Below are 27,176 nucleotides of genomic sequence, written 5' to 3' on the forward strand. Positions count from 1 at the left end.
CACACACACACACACACACACACACACACACACAAATCTGTCCCTCACACACCACCTATTCACTGTTTTCCCTTTTTCCTCCAAACACACACTTCCTCTGGTCCATTCACGCCGTCGAGGCTGTTCCTCTGTAACACAAACAAAAGCACACACACACACACACACACACGCTAACGTTAGCCTAGCCTCTCTCTCTTGCACAAACACATATTCGCTCACGCAGCGTGCAGCCACCTTTTTTTGTCGCAGCAGATGGCATGTGTCACAATATTACGGCAGTATTTCATTAACATTATGGGCATCCATCTGCTGTGGGCGCTCAGGCCTCCATAAAGCGCCTTGTTTTGGTCACTTACAGACGAAGAGATAATAAACATTGTTAGCGGTGTGTACTGGACGGAGCCACATGCTCTGGTTGTGGAGCAGCACAGGAATCGTCCTTCAGACTCGTATATGTTGTCCAGGATGTCGTATATGTTCCACCATAGGACTGGTGGGTTCTCTTTTCTCCTCCCGTGTAGCGGTTCTGCACTTGATTTAGTTTTTAATAACATAACAGGGGCTGAAATCGTCCCTGTTCCCTTCCTATCCTGTTAGCGGGACCATATGCTAGCATGTACATCGGTACCACCTGCAGCCAAGTTTGCAAATGAATGCCAGCCGTCCGCCAAACACGGCCACATATGTGAAGCTTTTATTTTTTATTCTGCTTCAGCGGCGAGTCGGACAGAAACTGTGGTGAAAGAGAGCAGAGTGAAGGTTTGGCCAGCCGGGAATCAAACCGGAGACTCACTGCTGATTGCATTTGCACCCATGTGGTGCTAACGCTAACCGTACGGCTATCGGGTCGCCACAAACATGGCCACATCTGAACTGGTTGGAATCTGTGAAACCTTTTTTATGTAGAATTTTAATGTGACTTTTATGCGGATGCTGCCAGCCTCACTTCGGCCTGGTTGGCCCTCGTTGGCAGCTAAAAAACCCTAAATCTTACTTTTAAGGTCGACTTTTCTTCTGAGGTGAACGAGACTGAAGAGTTTTTGAAGGAAACCCAAATGACAGCTGATCAACATGGATTGAGCTAAAACTGCTCATAGAGAAAACCTCCACCAGCAGACACTGGGTTTGTACATCTGAGGATGGAGTCAGACAAACAGTTCAGCTTCCTGAAGGCGACGGATGTGATTTATCTCAACATTTGTAGTTCAACCTGAACATAAATTACTTTTAAATGCAGAATCTAAACGCTTTTGTTTGTCAGTTCACACTTAATTAGTGAAACTGAGCCGCTTGCTTTTAGTGAAATCACTGCCTGTTAATTAACAACGACTGTTTTGCATTATTCAACATTTGCATTATTGTGTCTCGTATTGCTCCAGTTCCAGTCGACTGGAATACGGCGACCTTTACTTCAGCTTTGGTGGTAAAAGTCTGATAGTTTGTTTTTTCAAAATTGAATTTGCTTAATTAGATTATTCAGGTTTAGCTGAGTGAAGTTGCTAACTTGCTGAAAAAGATCTACAGTTTGGGAGGTTAGTAGGACATGATGAAGGTCTGATCTGCTCCTTGTGGCCTTGGTGTTTGGTTTTATGGTGTTTTTACAGAAAAGTTCTTCGTTTTCTTGCTTTTTTCTTTCTCCTCTCTCCGTTCCTCAGCCTTGTCTCGCCGCCTTGACTACCTGGAGCAGATGACTCAGAGAGACGTTGGTATTTTTTAAACGTTTGCATACTGCGCTTCACGGGGAGGAAATCAGATCTTGAGCAACAACTCTGCCCTCTGGCACCGGGGCAACCTGCACATAGACAGACTCACAGAGAGACATGCACACACGGTGCGGCGCTGCCCGTAGCCAGGAGCCCGGTGTTGACCCAGGAGCCCGGTGTTGACACAGGCGCCGTGTGGCACCGACCCATAGAGCCGAGCTGGTGTTTGCTCAGTGTGGTCCGTGCCATAGTGGCTGGAGAGATAATAGAAAAAGGTTATTCTGCTTTACAGTCGGATCCTCTGTCTCCGAGCAGCAGCGTGTGTGTGTGTGTGTGTGTGTGTGTGTGTGGATTAGTGTGTGTGTGTGTGTGTGTGTGGATCGGGGTGTGTGTGTGTGTGTGTGTGTGGCAGCAGCGTGATAATGCTAACACGTCTCATGACATTTGGAAGTGTAATGGTGGAGATCACGCTGTTTGTCTCTGTTTTGCAGGACTGTGTGTGTTTTTTTTAATGACTGCCAGAACCTCTTCCAGGCTTCGGCGCTTCTCACTTTTTTAATGTATGTGTTAATTTTTCACGCCCACGTGTAAAGAATATTTAATCCACGTCCAGACTGATATCCACCACCTCAAGTGTGTGTGTTGTTACCCTGGGAGGCTTCATTACGGATTCATCCCCAAAGCTTGGCCGTGTTAAAGCCAAGTGCTGCCTACTGAGCCACAAAGCCAAAAATAAAAAATAAAAAATGCAGCCTTTGAAGTAAGCAGGTCTGTTCCTACAACCTGCAGCCATCCTGTTGCTTAGCGTGCTCGCCGGCCGCGCTCTGTGAATGCAAAGCAGCCTATTTGTAGTTAAAAATGAGGCTGAGCGTCGTGTCGTGGGGAGCAGAGTACAAAGCGACAGGTCATTGCTAACAGCGGCAGGCTAGCTTCCCATAAGTGCTGCAATCAGATTGCTGATGGTTTTTATGCCTGCTCATTCCTGGTGGAAAAATGTCGATTTTTTTCTTCCTCCCCTCCTTCCCTGCCCCACCTGACCCATTATGCAGCATGCTGAGAAATAATGAGATTTTGTCCCTATTTGGGTTTGATGCTTGCTGTGCTCTAACACACAACCGGTCCGTCCAGCGCCGCCTGGGGAATGCAGTGTGGACAGAATTACAATCAGGCCCAATAGCAGCATCCAGGCCGGGCGATGATGTCGCTCGCTGGATACGGACCAGACGCACGCTTTGTGACGGGACATGGATGCATTTGGATTATCAAAAAACAGATCCTTTTATTTCCATTTACAGTTGCAGGTTCTGATACAGCCCGGTACACGGCACCATGCTGTGCTGGTTAAGACAATAAAAACATTTCCACTTTCGATACGTCGCCTTTTAGTCTTTTACCGCTGAAGAACGTCACCAGTCAGTTTCCTTCAGTCTGTCACTGCAGAAACCTCAAAGATCTTTGAAAGACTTTGGTTATTTCTTGTGTTTTTTATAAATCCTGATGTCCAGGATAAATGTGTTTAAGACGACGGCACCTGAACAGACACCAGTTCAGACTGCTTGTATTGGAGCAGAATATATTTTTCTTAATTAACAGTTTCAGGCAATAATAATAATAATAATAATAATAATAATAATTAGAACTTCCTTCTGCCGTACTGACTGACGAGGTTTCTGTAGAGATGTTGTGAGGAACTTGAATAGCCCCAAATGGACGATCTGATCCTTTTTTTTTTTAGAATAATCTACCACACGTCGTCCTCGTCACCTCCTGCTTTATAAAAAGCACCCTGACGTGGAATAGCGAACTGGTGTAACGTCACAGAGGGAACAGGAGAGCCCTTTTATTTGGACCTAAATCTTCTCGGCTGGCTGGACTCGACGGTCTCGGCCAAGCTCCTGTAACAATATTTATAAAAGTGTGTTACCGTCATTATTTATGTGAGGAGGATTTATTCAAGCAGCCCGGCAGGTTTACATGTTGTCGCCCAAACTGGACGTTGGAATAACAATAAGACACGTTGAACTAGAAACACAGGCTGGATTATAAGTTGGCCTGGTTCATGTGTCATCCATCAGCAGGCTGTTCTGGCTCACGCCGTGGGCTGTTGTTCGTAATGGCTCCGGGTAATAACTCCTCAGGTTGCTCCAGCACTGTGGAGATGCTGCCGGTGCCAGACCAAGGACAGATCGGGTCTGGCTTACGTCTATAGAAGGTTAAATAGGGGTGTGTTGAAATCTATTTATGGCTAATTATGGTTGCTGTGTGTGGCTTGGGCTTGTGTGCAGGCGTATAATTTCCCAGTGATTGAGATGTATAACAGAACAGAGCGGGGCTTTATAATCTGGCAGGAACAATGCATGTTTCTGCCTTTGTGCATACACTAAGTTTTGAATCTTCACAGGGTTTCGTGCTTTCGGCCTCTTTGTGTGGAAGCGCACTTGGCAGCCGGTTCCTTAGTAATGCTGCACTCGTTGGACTGTGGCAAATTGAAAACCGCTTGATTTCATGTTCATGTTTTTAATTATTTCTCCCACTCGGCTCCCTTTCCCCCCTCGTCTTTCACTCCGCCTCATCGTTTCGGCTCTTTCCAACTGGCTCTCACCGTTTCTTCTCTGCTGTGTGTTTTCTCTCTTTGGCAGGCCTCATCGCAGCAGCTGAAATTCACAACCTCTGACTCCTGCGACAGGATCAAGGATGAGTTCCAGTTTCTTCAAGCACAATACCACAGGTGTGAACAGAAACACTCACACATCCAGCACCGAGCCGAGCAGAGGCGCGGCTCCACGACAGCCTGATGAGTGCGCCGCTCTTTAATAAGCAGCGTAACCTCGGGCTGTACACGCGCTACTTAGTGTTTTTCTTTATTGAACACATTTTCCTAACAGCAGCGTCTGTGGCAAACAGATGACTCGCTGCAATAACCGACAGTTTCTACCTCTCAGCTTCACTCATACACGGTTAGACTCTGACTTAAACTGCCTCTGAATACTCAATAGCTTCAAACAGAGGAAGGATTAATACTTTTACGTGACCTATCCTGGAAGCGGTGCCCAGTTTGTACACATCCACTTAATTAATTCCAATTAAATTCTCCAAGTCCACAAACTAAGAGTGCCAGAGTTTAGTCTGTGTTTTCTCCATAATTGGTACCAAATTACATCATTATTTGCAGAAAATCTACAAAAACATATTTGGAAGTTGTTAGGAAACAGCAGATGTTGCGTCTCGCGCTGGAGGGACTCCTCAGCACTGAGATAAGAATTGAGATGTCTGCCTTTGTTCCAGTCCTGCCTCGACTCCAGCACCACGCTGCACACCGACGAGACGTTCTTTATTGACTCATACCTAAATCAATCTCGTTTACCCTCGGCTATTGATCTCCCTTTACTGCTTAAATACCGCTACAGTTCTAGAAGTCTGAGCTACTTCCAAAGTCCAGCCTTCACTGATCTGTTTGATAGCCGTTCTAAAGAGGGGTGATGCCACGGGGTCTGCAGCTCGCCCAGAAATCCTCTCTTTGTGAAAGTGGAGTCTTTGAAGCCTGCTTTCCTTCCTGAGGAGGTTGGTGTGTTCCTCTGTACCTGTACTCCCAGAACCTTCCAGAGGCTTGCCTCTGCCGGCTACAGAGACGGGCGAAGGCAGATGAAAGCCTGACATATTGTGTGCAAAATCCCCTCTCTGGTCTGATCGCTCTTGTTTGCGGAGGATTGCGAAGCTGCAATAACGCCCTGCGCGTCTTTTCCCTCGCCTTTGGTTGTTGTAATTCCCACAACAGTGAGCAGCACCGTTTAACCCCCTTCAGAGAGTCGGAGCGCAGTTGAAAGAATACCTTTTTTGTCTGAGCATACACAACATGCATACAGTGCCTATTGAGAGGGGCTGGATGGGGCGGGGGGCTCGGCAGCCACAGACAAAGCTTTGTAGTGCTGTGCTGCTGCGCCGCGCTCGTCTGTTGCTGAAGACTTTAAAAGGCAAATGTACCGCAGGCGTTCCCCCGGGTATAGTAGCGAGCATTGTAGCTGTCGCCGTCTTCCTCTTCCCGCCCCCCGCGCCGCTCTGCGCTCGCCCTCCTCCTCCCCCCGCCCCTCGTTCACATGCATAAATAGATCAGGGAATACATAAATCAAAATAAAGATGACAGCAGGAGCGATTTAGAGACGGAAGAATCGGCAATAAAACTCCATCAAAGTGTCGTTTGAGAACAGCGGTGCAGGCCCCGGGGCTGCCGAGCACCAATCAGAGGAGGCGCAGCTCCAATCCCAGGTAGGCTGGCAGCGGGGACGCCTGTCGTCATGACAACCCACCACCACACAGCCTACGCATGTACACAGGGATAGCAGGAGGGGTTTCATGTAGGTGGGAAGGGGAGCATTTTGGGTAAGTGGAGGCTGCTCGTGTACACAGGAATCAGCAGAAAGAAACTGTAAACGCCTCCTAAAAAGAAGCCGCCCTGTGCCACCGTGTCATCTGGTCGGTTATCTGTGGATGCATCCTCACCTCCACGTTGTTCTGAACCTCAGGGACTCACACTGCAACAGGTGTTTGTCTCCTGTCTTTATCTAGCTTTAAGTCTTGGCTGCAGCTCTTCTCCATCTCGTCCTGTTGATAGAAGAGTCTGACTCCAGACATGTGGACTGACTCTTGTTGCTTCCCAGTGAGGCCTGTGGGTGGTTTCCTGCTTCTGTACATGCTTGATGCAGGTCAGCGTTACACTGCCACTCCTCTGGCGCTCCGATAGCTGGTCTGGTTGAGCCGGCTCTCCTCTGTTAGTCTGGCTGCCTCTGAACACGTCGGCTTCATGTCTGAATGACCACCCCGGGCACCACCACAGCATTCGTACTGGTTTGGACCCAATCGCGTTTACATATCAGTTTCAACACGGCACCAGTCCGGTCTTAGCATTAGCATAGAGACAGGCACAGGATCACGACGTACGTCTAGTTTTGTGGAAGTTTTTCTGCATGTTGCAGCTCCAGCGTTGAGCACAAACAAAACAGCAAAATCAGAAAACTCCTCTCATGTTGAATTTTGCTTCAGCGATACCAGCTGATACGACCGTTGTAAAGCTTGCTCGCAAAGAAGGAAGCAGGTCAGATGAGTGAGTGTGTATAAAAATGGACCAACTCTCCGTGCTGCCGCTCATACGTGTCCTGAGGAGCGTTAATAAGGCTCAGTGTGGCTCCTCCAGCCAGCGCCGTCTTGGCAGCGCCTGTCTTCGCCTGATCCCCGTGAGCCTCGGCCGTGGACCGTCCTGTAGCTGCAGCCACAGCCTCAGTTATCCTGTCTGATCAGCTCACTGTGAGCTAAGACACATCCGTTTGTTTATTAATGTATTTACTCATTTATTATGGATTGTACTCACTCCATGTGCCGTCCAGTCTCATGCGTGTGCTAAACGTGAGCACGCTGCGGCTCTTTCCATCGCCGCCGTGGGAATACGTGAACGACGGCGTGACGAGCATTAACGTGAAAGTGAGTGATGTGTGAACGGGAGAAAGTCGTCACTCTAACAGACTGATGAAGCAGCAGCGCTACAGATCACGTGTCCTGAATGTGCTGATGTGGGCTCTTCAGACATTTCTATGCGAGGAAGCGATGCTCTGGTTTCAGCAGCGAGAGCTGATGAATGCAGGAGTTGGGACGGCGTGGCGTATGAATGATAACATGTCAGGACGTTACAGCAACGGTAGCATTCCTCTGACGCCGAGTCGTCTGTAGCGTGTGCTACATCACAGGGATGACATCCTGAAGACGACAGCATCACCGCTGTTTAGAAAACATCCAGTCTGCTTTCTAATGTCTTGTAAAAAAGAAGTTCTCAAATAAGAACGATGTGCGAGTAGCTGACGGTCACATCCCAGGTCAGTTAGTCCAGGGGGCTCCAGTCCTGGTCCTGGAGGGCCACAGTCCAGCATGTTGTAGACGTTTCCCTCTTCCAACATCTGATCCAAATGATCAGGATCTTTATCAGGCTTCTGCAGAGCTTGATGATGAGCTGATCAGTTGAATCAGGTGTGTTGGAAGAGGGACACATCTAATTAATGCAGGACTGTGGCCCTCCAGGACCAGGACTGGACACCCCTGGGTTAGTCGGAACAGGTCAGGTTTGGTATCCTGCTCTCAGGCTGCTCGCGTCCACATGTGGAAACAAGCTTCTGAGCAGCGAGCGTGTTTGCGATCACAATGAGAGCCGAGATAAGACAGGAAGGGAGGTTTCTGTCTAATAACAAACACAGATGCTGCTGCGTTAGATCCCAGTTTGCTCCTTTTCTCAATAAATCTTCTAAGAAATAGTTTCTGAATCGGGTGTCACGGTGACGCCTTGAGTTTGAATCCACTTCTTTTGTCTTCTCCTTGTGGAGTTTTCTTGTTTCCTTGTTGTTGTGTGAGAACGTGTTGTGTTGGCTGTTTGATGGACTGGAAACCTCCAGAGTGTCTCCCTGCCCTTTACCAAACGCATATTTAATCACGTCAGGTTTCCTCTGTAGGGACACAAAGTAGATTTAATAATTATTTCACTGTGCACTTAAGAAACAAGATAAAATCTGCAGTTATACACGACTTAAAGTTAAAGCCGGGGCTGTTTCAGACTCAATACTTTCTAATTATATGTGAAATATTCTTGCTTATTTTTTAACTGTCCAATAAAAGCCTAAAAAAAAATCTTTAAAAAAACCAACCCGTCCTTGACCTTGGGTACAGTTTCCAGACTAAAGCTTCTGATTTCGATTTAAGAACTCTTACTCTTTAGTGGATTTTGGACCGATGTGTTGGACACCATCATCAGAACACATGAGGGAGGATCTTCTAGAAGAACGTTGGTCAGACTGGAGGATCGCTGCCACTGGAGCTGTTCTGGTGTCAGACGGAGGTCCAGCGTCCTGCAAACACACTTTATGTTTGTGTCCTTTAATCCGTCACCTGTCTGCGTGTAAAACAAGCACACGCCTTAACTCAGACTGAAACTCTTTTAAATATCAAATACTCATTCATACATGTTTCAGTGTTATGATGCCCATCAAAGTCGGAACCAGGACTCGACCAGAACCTCCAGCTCGCGGTGCAGCTGCTGCAGTAATTAGAGAAGGAGCGCAGCGCCGTGGGTCTGAGCGAGCCCACGGTATTGGCTGCGTGTGACGCTGCTCAGTCTGCCAGTTAAGACGAACAGCGATGAAGACTCAGCCGGCGCTCACTATAATCGAGCTGTCATTCCCTCAGACAGCTGAGAAGAACATCCCGGCATAAATATACACACACCATCAAACAGGTTACAGACTTATCCTAAATCTGAACCTATCCGCCGTGTGTCTGTGCATATTTTGATGAGCCTCAGCCAGTCCCTGCATAGGAGGAAGCCTTCCGAGACTGACAACTACCAACTGGCTGCTTCAATCAAAATCATCGAGGGGCTCCTTTTCTACATTTTCTATTTTTTTTTCTACCTCTGTCATTTTTATTTGACAATGACGCCGACTTGTTGACGCGCTCTCCTTTGTCCTGTCGCCCGGCGTGACATCAGCGCTGACATGATTACAGCTAATGGCTGTCGGAGGGACTGGATCGCAGCTATAACACTATATTTAGACTTTTTTTTACTCCTCTGCCTCCTCTCTGATTTAGAAAGCAGACACTTTGGCTCGGCTCGTGTACGCGAGTTCAGAGCGACTTTGACCTCCTGTCAATCGACACCTGTCAGGTTCGGCGAAATCGCTGCCACCGACTTGTAAAGGTGAGGATGATGATGGCGGCGGTAATGATGATGATGATGATAGAGGCGGCGGCGATGATATAGATGGTAATGGCGGCGGAGATGATGAGAACGGAGGTGGTGTGGATGATGATGATGATGATGAAGGTGGAGGTTGAAGTGATGATGAAAGTGATGACAGTGCCGCTGCTGAGAGTGGAGATAATGATGATGAAGGGGCTTGAAGTCACCTGGTGTCAGCACTTTAGAGGGAAGACTGTTGAGCTGAATAACAAGGTCTGACTCTGTGCTCCTCTCCTCTTCTTGCCTCTCCAGTTTGAAGCTCGAGTGTGACAAGCTGGCCAGCGAGAAGTCGGAGATGCAGCGCCATTATATCATGGTGAGTCCAGCTGTGCATGTGCATGAGCGTCGCTTCGTCTCCGTGTGTTTCATCGATCTGATATCAGAGCCCTTGTTTCACATTCTGATGTTTATGTGCACAGGAATGTTTTTCTCTCTGTTATTTACACGTTCTCTGTTCTCTGTGTACTCTGCTCCTCGCTCACCAGCTTTTCTTTGCACTGCAAATAATCGCTTTTTAATGGCTCCTCTTAAAGGATAATTTTGGTTTATTACAACTTGGCTCTTATTTCCAAGATAATTGCTGCGATCTTGCAGCGATAGCGCCGAACACGAGACATACATGTTTTAAACAGACCCTCAGGGAAGACGGTACTGGAGGGAATCCAATAATTCATTAGACGAGATTCATACCGACTCCACTGTGTGCCAAACAATCAACCGTTCGCCCACGATGGGAAGTTCAGCTACGTTCAGGAGGGAGAGTGCTCCACTTCCATCAACGTTACGTCTCCAGCTTTTGATATCCAGCGTCATTCCCAACACCCACCAGGTTCTGGTGACGTTCTCCATCTGATCAGAGCCGACAGGACGGTTGGTGAAGCGGGAAAACGCTCCACTTCACAAACATGTGCTCACCTTGTGCAAAGCTAATTATCAAAATATCAAACACAGAGCACGTCTGAATAGTTCTGGTAATTAAGAATGAACTCTTAATTAGTCACATTGGCGTTTGTAAGCTTAATTGCACTTAAACACAGAGACTGTCCTTCTCAGCACATCAGGTGTTTGAGTAGATGTACTGAAGCGGTGCAGACCTGGAGTGGCCCTGAGAATAAAGACTAAAGGGGAGAAGCTGGGTGGTGTTATTATAGAACCACACAGTCCTCAGTGGAAGAAGGTGGAGTCAGTGGGCAAACATAAAACAACAGTGATTAGTAATTAGTGTAGTCGTGGCGTCTAAATCATAAAACTCTTGATGTTCTTTTGCACTTTGTTTGTTTATTTACTGTGAAATACCAACATTAGGGCTAATAGTTGACTTAAGTGATTAAATGGTTTGAAGACTCCCAGCAGTGCTGCAGCTGCTGGTGTCTAAACCAGAAGACGCTGGTGTGCATCGTTCATGATGTGTTCTGTAGTTTGATCTGCAGGACGTGTTGGTTCAATCCAACCTGTCCGCTCAGGCCTGTTAGTAGCAGTAGAAGTCTACCAACTATTTTACTAGCCATTAATCTCACTAGTAGTTTGTTAATTATTCTTTCTCCCAAAAATCTAATTGATCATTTCCATTGAAGTGCATTTCCAAGGTAACAGCCCGATGACTTCAGGAGTGTGTCTGGCAGCTAAAGACGACAAAACATGTTAAAAATCTCTTTCACTAATTCTGGCGAAGCATCCTCAAGAATAGTTCCTTGGAAACTTTGCACAGAGTTTGTTCTGTGATGCTTACAGCGCTCTCGTACTTTCAAGGCCTTGGGTCTTTGGAAACTTTTACGCTGAACTGAGTCGAGTGCTGCTGTTTTCTAAAACGGTAGTGAGTCTGACCAGTGAGTGGAGCCGTCGTGACTTAATATTTACGTCTGATACAGAATGTTTTTCTTGCATTTTATGTTTTTTCAAATGTAGACGCCAACACCAATAACGCATCAATTATGTTTATGATTATTATGTCAGCCAATCGCTGCGTACTCTTACTCTATACTTATAGTTCGTATTGCAGCTGCCCTCACAAAGCGCGTACTGTTTCATGAAGTAAACATCCAGCTGGGATGTACTGCTTTGTCCAAAGTGGCAGAAATGAGCTGTCATCTGTCTGCGTGCTTTGCCGGCTGAAGCTCGTTTGTGCACAAAACCACCACAACGTGTGCGACGTGACTGCTCAGAGGATTGTTGGTCAGAATGTCCAGAAAAGCAACGTACCTGAGCATCGGGGTGTTTTTGGCGAACTGCATGTAACCTGCTATGTACTGGGACATTAAACCTGTTACTGGTGGACTATAGACTGTGTTAGCATGGACATTAGCATGGCTGTGGCTCAGGTGGTAGAGCGGGTTGTCCTCCAGTCACAAGGTTGGCGGTTCTATCCTCTGAACCTGAAGCTGCTCCCGATGGCAGGCAGCAGCTTGCATGGCAGCTCTGTGGCCGTTGGTGTATGAATGTGTGAATGAGGAACACACTGGGGCTTTGGATAAAAGCGCTATGTAAGTGCAGACCATTTATCATTTATCAAATTAAAACGCAGAGACTCTGCTGCGCTCAGGGATCTCAGTAGCTAACCTGGTACAACGATGCTTTCATGATGCCTCAGAGATGAGACCATACTTGGAGTAAACAGCAGCTTTTCATCCCTTTTTGTTTCTGGAGTTCCTGTAGATGTGTCTCCTCCCTCCCCAACCCCCTTCGTTTCCTCTGTTCCCCATTTCTGCCTCCACACACACACACACACACACACACACACCGACACACACACCGACACACACACCGACACACACCGCCGCCGATGTGCTGCCTGCTCTCTGCTCCACCTCGGGGCTAATCTCATTGTTGCTGGCCGTAGCTGTGTAGCCGTCTGATGTTTTGCCTCTAATTGATCCTCTGACTGGCTTTAATCTCATCTAATCTGCGCCGCCGCTCTGCTCGCTCCGCCATCAGCAGGCCGGCCGACACACACACACTTCCTCTGTGTGTGTGTCAGGCAGGCATCAGTACACACAGTTTTGCACACACACACACACAGTCGGGCTTTGTCTGACTCGTAGCATAAACACGCTGTGACGAGAACGCCATCATGCAAAACGGAGGCAATAACAAAAAGAATTTCTGAGCCTCAGAAATGTCGTGTTGAGGAGTCGTATCGTACGCGACTCTTTCACGTTATATTGATTTTCTTTTGACTTAATTACTCTGAATGACCAACATTAGGGGTAATAGTTGACTTAAGCGTTTAAATGGTTTAAAGAAATCCAGCTTCCCCAATTACTCGCGTCGGCGTGTTTGCTTTGATGGTCAGGAGGACGTCTAGCAGGATGTTTTGGAGCCTACGGGCTGATTTTATCAAGAGAAAGGGAAGTTTTCCTTATTGTTTGGTATTTGCTCTGATGAGTTTGTGAAGCCCTGTGAAGTGGAATACAACTTCCAGCTGTTTGCTTCTGCTGCTGCGTTAGCTGATGTGTGTGTTTCTGCTTTTTAGGAGCTTCACTCTTCCTGTAGGTCACTCATGACCTCAGTGGTACATGAGACAAGTCAAACAGAGAAACTAGACGAAGCCGTGTCTGTGCCGGGAGTCATTTGAAAGTCAAGTGGAAACCCAGGCTGCAGGTGGATCAGTGGTTAGCACCGTGGCCTCACAGCTAGAAGGTCACCGGTTCGCGTCCCGGTGAGGACACCCGGGATCTTCCTGCGTGGAGTCTCCATGTTCTCCCCGTGCAGCGTGGGTTCTCTCCGGGTTCTCCGGCTTCCTCCCACAGTCCAGAAACATGCTGAGGTTAATTGGTGATTGTAAATTGTCCGTAGGTGTGAATGTGAGTGTGCTTGGTTGTCTGTCTCTAAGTGTAGCCCTGTGATAGACTGGTTACCTGTCCAGGTGAACCTGCCTTCACCCTGAGTCAGCTGGGATAGGCTCCAGCCCCCCATAGTGAGGATGAATCCTCCGTGTAGGATTTATCTCCGTATGTTTTGGTGCCATCTTGCCATAGATCCATTATAAGCCCAGATTCTGATGTTCCTTAAACATGGTTCCTCAGAACTACTTTTGAAGACTTGCTGTCTGACCACATGATGTAATATTGTGTATAAACAGGAATAAAGACGTTTTGAGACAGTTTCCAGGGAAACATTGACATCATTGACTTTTACATATGAGATGCACAACAAACGGTAAAACTTGATTTATGTTTCTGGAAGTCCTGGTTAGCCCTCAATAATGCAAAGAGCATTGTGTTTATGTGGCAGTGGGCAGCATGTGGCGGTGAATGGCTTCTGGCTTGAACTCCTGTCGTCCAGTGACTGATACCACCGAACCACTGCCCTCACAAAGGTCATGTGTCTGTGGTTAGAAAAATCTCAACAACACACGGGGAACATCATCGCTGTACTTCACTCAATTATTAATCAGATTTTGATCGGTAACTCTGACTATTTGTACAGAAAGTTGCCTAAAGTTTGATCCCTCTTCACCGCCGTGTCTCCTCATGTGGATTCAATATGAAGCTTAACACAAGAAAAAAGAGAAAGCCGAACCAGAGTGCAATCCCGGCTCCTCTCTCACCTCCAGGCAGCGTGAAGTGTGACTGTCGGATTGTCGGTTCAGAGTGTAACGGATAGTTGGCGACGCCGACACCTCCTATCTGATACCGGGCAGGTGTGATCTACAGGAGGGGGGTTCTTCTCTCAGATCATCCTGCAGGTCAGACGGAGCAGAAAGCCTCAAGAAATGTGTGTCGAACTTTTCTGACGAGGTAATATCACGAAGCTTTGTTCTGCAACCTGCCTCGTGTTTCTCTAAATGGAAAACCCAGAGCAGGTAAAGCAGACGCTGTGTTCAGGGTTCGTGAAGCCTCCTGATTGGCTGCAGAGATGCACATCTATGTTATTGCTCTCTTTGTTTTTGTCATTAAGCCCGCTTTTAAAATGCTAAGTTCAGTATTTTATCTGTTAGCAGGCGACCGGTTTGAACATTCAGGATGTCTAACAGTGAACTCGTCGTTTGCTTTCACACATAAACGAAAGAAACTATTGAACCGTGCAAATGACACGATAATGTCGTTAGCCTCTCGGAAGGGTTCGGCCAACGAAGGAAAACGTTTAAGTGGAAAATTATAGCTGATATTTTTCACAATATTCAGCCTGATTGATTTATGGAGAAAATAAGCAGCAGATAAACCAATCACTGTGAGCCGCACATTCACAATATCATAAACGTGAGCCATGGGCGCCGTGTTGGAAGGAACTGGGACAATTACACGTTCAAATTAGATTTTATTTCAGAATGTGACGGCTCTGATTGAACCGATGAATCCAGGCTTTGGTTAGAATCAGACTGTACACGGACACAGATCTGCTTCAGCCTTCTTCAGATGTAGCTCAAAATGCTGCTATAGCATTGATCTATGGACGCCGTGTGGCTGAACCCTCCTCCTGCACTCCGCCTTAAACACACACACACACACACACACACACACACACAGGCGGCGTGCACGTACGCGCGCACACTTTCAATTGCACTTCCACTCCATCAGTGGCAGGCCCAGTCTTGTATCCCCACAACGACCTCCCCACTCCTCCTCTAATAGCGTATCAGGTTGCCCCACTCCCCCAGCCAGCGGCAGCACCTCCATTTCCCCAGCGCTGTAATTACTTTAGGGAGCTTCCGCGTGGGCACGAGTCACTACGGGAAAAACACAGCGAGCCAGATCGGTGTGTGTGCGCACACGCATTCACGTCCTGTCAGTGTGAGTCTGAACAGAAAACAACAATGGTGTGTGTGTGTGTGTGTGTGTGTGTGTGTGGTGTGTGTGGTGTGTGTGTGTGTGTGTGTGTGTGTGTGTGTGTGTGTTGTTTGTTTTCCAGTGACAGAGCCAGTCCCCCTGCAGACAGAGTGGGTGATTAACAGGGTTGACGCCTAGAAGGTGGCCCTCTCATTAACACTGAACACACACACACACACACACACACACACACACACAACAGAGGCTCTTTCTCTACTGTCGCTGCTTTCCTCTCTGGCTTCCTCTAAGCGTTTGTAGAGATGTGTCTGCTGCTCTTCCCTTTGTGCGTCTGTGCGCCTCCTGAGCGGGAATATGTTTGTGGAATAAGGAACTGGGAATCATGGGAGTCATTAGGACGTCACATACGTGTCGTGTTGAGTTGACGGTTATTGTGTGTCGAAGGATAACTTTGTTTATTTTCTCATTACCGACAGTTTTGCTTCATTACTGTTTTACGAATTCATCATTTGCTTTTCACTTCACATCCAGAGTGGAGGTTTTGGAAATGTCCCTACTTTTCTTAGAATTTATTCATATATCTGTACAATGATTGTTAATGATTAATGATTAATTGATTAACTGCCAGTACTAATTTTACTCATTAAAAATATATTAACCTATAAAGCAGAAGACAAAGAAGATTATATTTATATTTGTAGATTAGCTGTAGTACCAGATTGCACCAGCAGGAGGAGCCGACACAGCAGCTGTGATTGATTTGCTCGGTGGTAATATGCTGCATAAAGGTAGTGCCTCTGTGAAATGAAATCTGACATGTAATTGTATTTAGCTGCTAATGCTAGTGCGATGCTGGTATTGTGCCGATGCAGCGATTTGCTTCGACCACTCTGTGCATCGACTCAACCTTTCACAGATGTTTCAGCTCTTATTCCTACGTAGCAGTAACTTTGATTAAAGTAACTGTTGTTAACATTTATTTAAACTCCAATGCCAACATGGCCCGCTGTGTTTCAGTTGCTATCGTGGAACAGAAATCCTACTTCTAGCTAGCGCTTTGGTGGATGTAATTGGAGAGCAACACACATGCCAGCACTCAAGTCTAAATTCCCACGACGAGGGATGTTACTGATTATCAGTTAATCGATTAGTTGCTGTTAATAACTTCCCAAATTCAAAATGTATGAACCGATAAAGCAAAAAGCGAAAGATATGAATGTCTTGCCCATTAGCTGTAGTACCTGGTTGCACCACCAGGTGGAGCCTCTCACCATTTATTACTGTAGCAAACCGAGGAGGCGGTTATCAGACTGTGGACTTAGCTGTGGGACTTTAGCTAGTACAGTGCCACCATGAGAAGGTCTCCTGTTGTAGACAAGCTGTCATGTGACCGCATTCAGAGCAGTTTCATTAACACGTAGCATGTTCACGAAGTTAAATTCATGCTATTCATTAGTTTAATAATCCTCGTATAGATTATAGATTCTATATAGTGGCTGGAGCAGACATGAATAATGACCTTTGTGACACTGTAGATGTAAATATTACTGCTATGAACATGTGTGTATTAGCTACGTGCTACATGCTAGCTGTACATGCATGTGGGTGTGATCAGATGAGAACAAACTGTATATATGAATATGATCCGCGATTCTTTTTCATTTTCTAATTTCCACAATGCATCATTTTACGTCAGAAACCCAAATAAAGCTCAGATCCTCTGAGCTTCGTTAATCGTTTCTTCAGCTACGATGCTTCTGGGAGACGCGTCTTTGACTTTGTGTTTTATAGGTTGTATGATCGTCTTAGCTTCAGATGTTTTTGGGAATCGGAGCCCAGACTCTTTAAGTGTGCCAGCTGAAGAAGAGAATTTTTGGTCCGATTTCCCATCACAGAGTAATTTAAATGCACATTAACTTCAAACGTGATTTGTCACAGCGAGTCGATGGAGCGTGATGAAGCGCTAGCAGAAGATTTTCTGGGAACAGTTTGATGCCTGCATTGTTACAGCTTTCTGTCTTTTTGTCTTCCTCTCTCTTTAGTACTATGAGATGTCCTACGGGCTCAATATTGAGATGCACAAACAGGTGAGTCTATCTTTTGTCTTCGGGGGGGATAACGCTTTTATTCCCATCACAGACTATGTAAAGCTGTTGTATGGCCATAGCAGATTGCTTGTGCAAAGGAAATTGGAACACAGGAGGAAGCCATTTCTACATGCTGGCCGGCCTTGATTCAAACTGAGACACACGCATGTTTGTGAAGCTCAGCCAGAAAAATGAGCATTGAATGAGCGCCGCTGTCGTCGACTGTCCGTGTGCTGGAAGTGCTAACGGTGCTTTAGATATTAAAGGCAGTTATTCTGTTGTCCGTCTACTGTGTGCACTGGTGGCTGAATGTCTGTATAGATAAACAGTGAAATGTAAATGTTCTGCCTTCCTCTGCATCAGTATGTCAAGAACATCTTGTGAAGGCAGCCACAGAGTCATTCAGGTCTTTGTGTTTGGATGTTTCCTGGAACACACAACGTCTCTGTAGGTTTACGTCAGCGCCATCACAAATGATTGATCTTTTTATCTTAAATATTTCAGCTTGCTGTTTCAGATGGCGGTAGATACCAGAACTACTACGACATCGCAGCCCAACAGAACCCTATAGACCTGGTGCTAACTGCTAGCAGGAACGTAGCTGTTGTGTAGCCTGGTTCTGCTCCAGACCTCCAGGTGTGCGTCATGTTCTCTCTGACGAGTCGCAAACAAGCGTCGCAGTAATTTCAGAACAATTTGCCGTCAGAGTCGAAAACAAACCAGAAAACAGACGTGAGTTGTTGTCTTCTTTAACTTCCGCTCACCGTTAGCGGAGCAGAAAGCGTCGCGCTCAGCTCGGGGACTGAAGCCAGCTCAAGGACCAGCAGCCTTTCATTGCCGTCTGTCGGTGCAGTTGCTTGTTGTTTGTACTGACGAGTCAACTGGCACAATTTATTGAGCAAAAAACCTTCGAGCCGCTCGTCAGGTAACCTTGTCCGTGCAAAAAAGAAAAAAAGATTTTTACTTTCAGAACCTTGAACGTCCAAAAACCCCAAAAAACAAACAAACAAACAAACAAAATGCTCTTGTTGTTCCTCCGGTGATGCACACGGCTCTGCTCCCTCCTTCACTGCTCACCTGGAGCTCAACAGGTGTGACTAACATCAGCTTGGAAATGTTCAGAGGTGTCTGAGTCGTGTCGTTTCATCCCACAGGAGCAGCTTCTGGTGCTGAATCCAACCCAGACAAACTCTCATCGTCTTTAGAAAAGAAAAATGTCCGTCTGCTGTTTAGTGCAGTAACAGTTTTAACCACACAGTTATTTAATGCATATGCTGATACTGACTGAGTTGTTTTATCTCTTTGACAATCACTTTAATTTCTGCAAAACCATTCATCTGCTGCCCAAAGTCAGTGAAGACACACAGAGTTCATTTTCCATGTTGTCCTTTGCTTTTAGTCGCTCCAGTCAGACGCGGTGCAAACCGACCAAAGACATGCTGATGGTTAGTTGTGGGTAAAAATATCAAACATTTGCACACGTTTCAGACCTTTTCTACTAAAGATGTTTCTTCTTATTGTATGTGAGGTCAAACCATTAATCAAGAACATATTTTTCAGTAAACACTCCAAACAGGCTAGATCCTGAATTCAGAATTAAAAAAGAGTAGAAATGTTTTTATAAATGTACAGAACTGTGAAAGTACGGATGCAGAATAGTGTTAAAACATGATGTAATGCTGTAGGTGACTCCAGGCGTTTCATGTGACAGGATGGTTTTAATTAATCTGTACAGCACTTTGTAACCTGTTTTGAAAAGTGCTATATAAATAAAGTTTATTATTATTTATCTGTTTGACAGACATTCAGTTTGAACAACAGCATATAATAACCTTTTTTTAAAAAAAAGAAAATTCAGTGAAGCAGTGTTAATTACCCACATTGAACAGTAAGAGCACATCTATGGATATTCATCTGTGCTTCTCTGTTAAAGTGCAGAACGTCTCAGTCATTCTGGTCAGACATGGGTCCAAATTAGCAAAGGAATAAAAGGAATGCCCGTTAGGTTTGATAATCAGAAATATCAAACGTTCAGGAGTTTCAGAGCATCTCTGGTGAACATTTGCTCCTTTTTTGTTGTATGTGATGGAATATCTTCCAGATGCTGATAGTTGTAGAAAACTTCATCACAAGTTGTGTCCTGCATTCAGAAAATTGTTTTAGAAAAGGGGCTGAAATATATATATATATATGTATATTTTAAATTCATTGAATTAAATTAATTAAAGCAACTTCAATTAATTGCTTCAAATGGTAACATGTAGGTGATGAAGTTTATCCAAGTTTATTTAATTAGTGATATTAATGCTATTAGCTCCAGTCAGATCTACATAAATCATTTGATTCCAACCAAGTGAACAGTTTGAGTTGCTGCAACTTCATTTTAAGGAAAGTCAACTAAAAGTTTTTAATGTTTCCAGCAGTTAATCTGCAGCATCTGCCTACTGCAGTCAGACACGGTGCAAAATTAACAACAAACACGTCCATTACATTTTAATAATTAAAGGTTAGTTATATACAAAAGTACCGAACATGTCCAAGTTTATCAGACGGCTTTTTTGTCACATATAATCTTAAATGATCTTATTTGAACTCTGATATTTGTAGATGAAACCGTATTTCCAGAAAGTATTTCTATAGATGAATTCTCCGTTAAAAATTAACCCTGCACTCAGGATTTTGTCAGAATCGTGTCAAAAGCAGCCCTGATGCACAGCTCTCTGATAGGTGTTAGGACGTGCTGCGGTGTTGTGGGTAATTGCATGCAGTCGTTTCATGTGGATGCTAATGCACCAGCGTATCCAGTCTTCCTCCTAAACAGAACTATCAGTCGACCCGATTCTGTGCAGAACCACGCCGGTGAGGAGAGATATTTGGAAACAGAAAAGAAAAAGGAGCCTTTATTCGTGCCGGGGAAAAAAAGGAGCGAGAAGCCGGTGTCCATACATCAGTTTGTGTAGCTGAAGCTGGGGGAGTAATTTATGCTCAGCCTGTAGGAGGAGAGAGCGATGGGCCTCCAAAGGGCCGGCCCTTATCGGTGACCTCGTCTGGCGCTGCCCGTCCACACACAAACACACAGGGAGGCGCACACACACCGGCTTATGATTGACGGTGCACGCTGACAGCCATATTGGAAGGAGTGAGTATGCTTTGACAAATGGACACACACACACACACACACACACACACAGGAAGAAGAAGAAGAAGCAGCTGCCATGATTTAAAGACGCTCACATATATGCACCCACACAGACAGCACAAGACGGGCACTGTGGTGCATGCTGGGAAAACACACACACACACACGCGCACACACATGCACTCACACACACACACACACACACACTGGGCCGTATGTGTGCAGTTCATCCACCTTTTTTTTTTTGCTTTATCTCACAGGCACAAGTGGGGTTCTGTGTGTGTGTGTGTGTGTGCGTGTGTGCATGTGTGTGTGTGTGTTTGTGTGTTTCACATGTGTGTCCGGGGGTCTTTGTGTGTGCATTTGCTCATGGACCGGCTGTGTGAGATTTTTTAGAAAATGTCAGTGTGTGGGTTGAGCCGTGTGCACGTGCCCCTCTTCATCAGTGCATATGCTTGTATCTGTGTGTGTGTGTGTGTGTGTGTGTGTGTGTGTGTGTTTGTGTTGCTGGCACATGTTCATAAGCGGTTGTGTGTTTATTGTTCGTGTGTGTGTGTGTGTGTGTGTGTGCACGTTTTCTTTGTGCACAGTGTGAGTGGGTGCAGAGAATCGCTAGTTCCATTAGAGAGTTGAAATTGAAGGGGATGTGTGGAAACGAGTGTCGAGGAGCATTCATGTCTGGGTCTATTGTGCAGAGCCAGTCTCCCCTCTCCTCCTCCTCCTCCTCCTCCTCCTCTTCTTCTTCTTCTTCTCTTCTTTTCTTTCTTCCATCCTCTGCTCCTCCTCCTCCTCCTCCTCCTCCTCTCTCCACCTCTGTCTCTATTTCCCTCTTTCTTTCTTTCTCACACATTCACTGCTCCCTCTTGATCGCTCCGTCCTCCTCCATTCAGAAAGCTCCTCTCCACTTGGTGCTCCTCTCTCCTCTTGTCTCTGCGTCTCTCTGTGTTGTCTCGGTGAGGAGGAGCAAGGTTGAGTTGTGGATTCAGTCGGGAGTGAGTTGAATGAAGCCATATTGTTGCCGGCTCTATTGTTTCTCTTCCTGTACGTTTGGCCACGGCTGCCCGACACTCGGCTCCATGTATGTTTTGTGTCGTATGTAATTTAGATTCTTTGGTTGACGAGCGGCGGCGTTCAGAACCAGCTCTCTACAATAAAGGCAATCAGGAGCGTGTTCGTCGGCGCTCGGGGGTTTGTTCTTGTCAGTCAAACAGCAGAATGCCTCAAAATTAGCAAAAAAAATCAGTTTCTGCAGCAACTTTAGTAACTGAAGGTTAGATTTTACCATCTTATACACATCAGTACCAAACACTCCCACGTTCTTCAGACCTTTTCCTGTAAACAGTTTTTATCGTACGTGGACAAACATCTTTGAGTTTGGAGGGCAAACCGTAATCCCGTTAATCTAGAAAGTATTTGTCAGGATTATTACACTCCGGTACAAATTAAGTCCTCCTTTCAAAATTGTGCTTAAGACAGAGTTCAGAAATATTTCTCTAAAAAATGCATCAGACCGTTAACAGGCAAATGAATGAAGCTAACGACTAATGGTTTAGGTTAGATGTACTAAAATCATTTAAGGTTTTTATTTTATTTGACCTTTATTTAACCAGATTAAAGACCCACTGAGATCAAACCTCTTCCAGAACGGTGACCCGAACAAGAAAGGAAGCAGCACACAAATAAACACAAATAAACACAAATAAACAACAAAACATAAACATTAAACATGGAAAAGTGTTGACAGTAAGAAGATAAAGTGCAGGAGAGTTTAAAAACTCAGGCACTGCTGAAAGGAAAGTTAACATCAACTTGAACTTTCCCATATTTCCTACCTGTGTGTATTTTTCCCCAAATGTAAAATGAAAAACCTAATTTCCTCATTAAACTCGCTGTTCTTTCTTCTTCTTTATTCTGTAATCCTACTTGAATAAAAACAAAGGTTGAGTTCAACAGGAAAAGTTGAAGAACATGATGCTTAAAGAGCAACAAACCCCATTTATGCACAATTAGAAAACAAGTTTAAGGAGACAAAGTGTGATTTCAAGCTGATAAAATCCACAAAGCTGAGAGACAAACAGGATTTATTCAGAACAGGACTTAAGTTCAGCTGCAGCTCAGCCAGCGTGTGCTGAGATGTCAGAATGCTTCCTGTCCAGGTGTTTAAATAACGTAAAGTCAGTTCTTCTATACGGTCAAACTCAAGAAACATGTCCCTCTGAGCCACCGTAGAGCCGCTCCATGTGGATGTCAATGCTGACAGAAGGTTTTATCTGTTTCATTAATTTAATTTCTGTTACGAGGGTTGATTTAAACTGTTTTGCGGGACGTTGGTTGGTTCAGTGTATGATTGTCGGCTCTATGTGTGCAGTCGTAATTTACAAAATAAATATTTGCTGCAGTCGTCGAGTGCCTCAGAACTGCCTTTAAGAGCGTTACTCAAGTAAAAGTACTCGACTACTGCACAGTGAGTGTGTTTCAGGTTCAGCTGTGGCGTCAGAAACTCCAAGGAGCGTTTATTTATTTATTTTATTTACTTGTAAATCTTTCAGAGATATTAAAAAATGATGAAAAGTCTGAAGTCTATCTGTTCGTGGCAGGAAGCAGCTCCACGAGACTCGAAGCTCCTGCAGCGACAAAACCAGGACGCTGGGAGGAAGCCGGCGCTGCTCGGTTTGTTTAGGCTGCCTTCCACGCTTCCTTGAAAGACATTTTAAATCAGTTGGAACACGTTTTTGTCTGCGTGTTTGCTTTCTCTTTTGAGTCTGCGCTTTGAAATGACAGAAGACAAAGCTTATTTAAAATGAGAAGCGCATTCAGCCCGACGCCGAGCCTCCGTGTGTGAGCTCGCTCTCCGGGCCCAGTTTTATATGATGTAGGTTTTATTTTGCGCACATACAATGGTTCTGACAGTCAATAAGTACTCCAACAGCACTCGAGGAAAGCTAGAAAAGAAGCAGAGTAAAATGCAAAGAGAGGACACGAGAGAGAAAGCGGCATTCAGATAGAAAAAAATCTGAGAGAGACGCAGAAGAGAAGATGATAGAGGGCAGAGATAAAAGAAGAGGCAGAAGCTGGGCTGGAAGGAGAGAAAAAAAACCCAGAGATAGACAGAATAAAGGGCGCTGAAAGAGAGGAAGAGCCGTCGTTAGCGTGGAGCGAGTCCCGCAGAGGCATTTTAGAGAGACGTTTCAGAGATGTCAGGGAGATTGTATGTGTAATGATGAGGGGATAGGAGTGAAGCGCCTGATGGGGAGCTGTGCTCTGCATGCCTAATGACTGTTAGGAGGCCCCTCGCTCCTCATCGCGCCACGAATTAGGCTCTAACACAATTACTGCTGCTTTGCATATCTCAGACGGATTGGATGATTACCAACCAAATGTGATAATAGACCTGCATGTGAGAACGATGGGAAATGTGCGTGACGTGGACGAGAGCGGATTATTGTGTGTTTGTGCGCACGTTAGCATCGGCGGCGGCTGCTCTGTGTAATTGCCTGTGCGTCCGAAAGTTTTGAGAAAGAGTATTAAGTACGAGCAGCTTAATTAATGAGGTGAATAAAAGGATTCTGATACGTCTGATATGTGTGTGTGATGTGTGATGTGAATGCCTTGTTTGGGAAGGTCATGGAAGGTGTTTCTGCAGAGTGTGGCCTGAATCACTGAACCATGGTTTACATTTAATGACAGTCTGTTGTTTTTATTGTCAGTAAAACCCATGAAAACACCCAAACTAGCAGACAGGGACGTTACTGATGAATCGTTTGTAAATTAAGTGCTGTTAATAATTTAAAACTATGTGAACCGATCAGGCAGAAGAAATGCATGCCAGTGTTTTATTGATCAGCTGCAGTACCAGGTTGAACCACCAGGTGGAGCATCTTACTGTTTAATAGACCTAAAGAAGCTGTCACTGGGACAGATGGCAGCTTCCTGTTGGCGAGCAGAGAGCATTGTGGGAGTTTAGGTAGTAAAGAGAGAGCGTCCTAACGGGTACCGGCCAGAGCACAGCTATAACAGTGAGCTGCTTCAGTATTTGTTTTTTTTAATATTACCGTAATGTCTGGACTACAAGCTGCTACTTTTTTCACACACTTTGAACACTGCGGCTTAAACAAGGATGCGGCTAATTTATGGATATTTACGAGTTTTACGAATTTGCCTCGAGACCAAAGTGACTCTGAGGCTGAAGAAGACGTGAACACCTGCAGCTTATAGACCAGTGCAGCCTTTTTTCTTTTTAAACTTAGTGGGTGTGGCTTATATTCAGGTGCGCTCAATAGTCCAAAAATACGATCTATTTCTTAAATTATTAATCAATAACCTTCCTTATTAATATTGTATATCCATCTGTGCTACAGACTTCTATTGTTATCCTAAAGCTGTTTAAGCCCCCACATACCTGCACAGGTGTTGTCAGATATAACAATAAGCCGGGCAACGTCACGTATGTTGGAGTAATGCATCGAAAAAGTTAATTGAAACAGCAGAATTTGAAAAAACAGTTTTTCTCACTTGATGTGGTTTTTTAATTTTTTGGAGAAGAGTTAATAAGTTCTGACATATCCAACATTTAACTCACAGGACTGCTGCAGCTTCTTGCCGTGTTCTCATCTCTGGACAGAATGAAACATGGACGATACCAGCTGATGTGAACTGAAACGTCCAGAAGACCTCGTCTCGTTCTTCCTCGTATAGCTGGCCACACTTCTTATTGATTTGTTTTTACGGTTTTACCTTCCTTCTTCTTCTGCTCTGCTGAGCGTGGCCACGTAGACCGATGATGCTACACAGCCTAGTTTATCAATGCAGTTAATAAAAAAGCACTAATTTGCCTTTTTTTTTTTTAAAGTTGACTTTAAATTCACTCACCAGTTATCTGGAAACAGGCGCTGGCCTCTAAACGAGGTGTTGCTATGCAGAGAATGACCCGATGGTGAGAGTCTGCAGACGTTTTAGCTTGTAGGAAACCCACTGGTGTTACTGGTCACAGTAATGGTTCCTCTGCTCTCATCCAGCATCCCAGTCGGTCGTGACAGCGAAGCAGCTGAACAATAGCAGGACCCTGAAACCGACGGAGATAAATGGAATCCAGGCGTCATTTTTTGTTCTTTATCTGCGCCTGTGCGTTTCCTGCTGCGATCTATCAAAGCGCCGAGTGTTTCCCTCCGAAGCCCAACCGGCTGAGATGTGCAGCGATTCTAACAGGACAGCGAGCAGGAGAGCTTCTGCACATCCACTCGGTCCTGAAGAGGTCTCATCACGCACCTTAAGTGGAAACACCTGTGCACACGGACGGACGGATGACGCCATCACACAGAAATGTTCTTCACATTCATTTCTGTGGGGAACAAGACGCGTTTGCTTGATTTAACTCTGACTGGTGGAATATCGAAGCTCTCCAGACGTTCAGAACATCCAGTTAGTCTGCAGCGAGGAAGAAGGGATTGTGTTGTCCTGTAGAGTCTCAGTGAGAGCAAAGGAGGAGGTTAATGACGGTGAAACGTTGGATAAAACAGTTAAATTAACATATTTTATCACTACAGTTGTTGGGTTTACTGGCCATCCCCCCTCCCACCACACATTCAGCTGCACCGTGGACGGATTTCCTGCCAGGCGGATAAAATTCACCAGTTAGACGACGGATGTTTTTTACTGTTTATGTGATAATTGCTTAAAAAAAATGTTCAGGTTTTATGAGAAACTACTTCAGAATAACGTCTCAACTTTCACCACTGTGGTCCAGCATCGTCCCAACTATCATGATGAACAGTCGTTTTTACGTAACGTCGTCTTACATTAGAGGCTTCATGTTTTATAAGATATTTAAATCTGAAAATATATTAATTTAGGCACCAGTCTTTTCTCTGTTATCGCTCCTATAAACTGGTCACAGGCTAAACTCCTCTCTTGCTAAACAGGTGCTTATCAATAGACGCCACAATTTACCGATGTTCCCTAAACGCCTCACATGCAGGCTAAGCTACATGCTAGCCAGGCTGCTGCAGCTCACTGAAGCAGGTGTGAGACCAAAACTTGAATGTAAAAAAACTGAAATACGGTGCTCTACAGACAGAGAGAGGAAGCTGCATTTACGTTATCAATAATCGGTTTATAAAAACAACGATATGGATAATCAGATCTGATATCAGCCCAGACAACTGGCCTGTCCCGACTGTTTTCAGCTTAATGGCTGAAACACCAAAACAGCCAAATGATGATCATGCACACGCTCAGAAATAAAAAGCTTCTAAATGTGAGCGCTTGGGTTTCAGTCTGGAGCTCTGCTGGTTTATCTAGAAATACGAGGTCGCTTCAGAAAGTCCTCGGCCTCATCGGACAGCGTCGCAGGAGGAGGATGACTGATGCACAGTTGTTCAGTGTCGTCTCCTTTAACTTCAATGCACTTTGAAGAACTTCACATCCTCCAGGTTCTCCTGCAGAAGTCAGATGATGCAGGTTGACTTGTTCATGGGGCGATAGTTTAAAGACTGTTTCTACCGTCTGTGCTGTGATATAAGGCTTCATAGTGGACAAGAAATGGGAGTTACGCCACGAGTTGTTGGGTTTCTGAGGCACCCTTCAATATCTATGATCTCTGCAAGGTTTGCTTACATTGCAGGGGAAACACTGACTGACTAACGTGTTGTCTTCGTTGTATTTAACTAAATAATTCTCTTTCCACAGGCGGAGATAGTCAAGAGATTGAACGGGATCTGCGCACAAGTCCTCCCCTACCTGTCTCAGGAGGTGAGCG

The 27,176-nt window shown here is 45.3% G+C and overlaps 1 protein-coding gene across 3 annotated transcripts in view; it reads left to right on the forward strand.

The window, feature by feature from the left end:
* Nucleotides 1-27,176, forward strand: part of tle5 (TLE family member 5, transcriptional modulator) — a 48,049-nt gene that overhangs the window by 14,265 nt on the left and 6,608 nt on the right. For all 3 annotated transcript variants that reach the window (XM_008298846.1, XM_008298847.1, XM_008298848.1), the window contains exons 2-5: nucleotides 4,343-4,431; nucleotides 9,727-9,790; nucleotides 17,240-17,284; nucleotides 27,107-27,169. In XM_008298846.1, the coding sequence (XP_008297068.1) occupies nucleotides 4,343-4,431; nucleotides 9,727-9,790; nucleotides 17,240-17,284; nucleotides 27,107-27,169 (261 nt within the window). The remainder of the gene's footprint in view (nucleotides 1-4,342; nucleotides 4,432-9,726; nucleotides 9,791-17,239; nucleotides 17,285-27,106; nucleotides 27,170-27,176) is intronic.

This window comes from Stegastes partitus, unplaced genomic scaffold, assembly GCF_000690725.1.
Source record: "Stegastes partitus isolate 25-593 unplaced genomic scaffold, Stegastes_partitus-1.0.2 Scaffold1356, whole genome shotgun sequence".
In the NCBI taxonomy this organism is placed as follows: Eukaryota; Metazoa; Chordata; class Actinopteri; family Pomacentridae; genus Stegastes; species Stegastes partitus.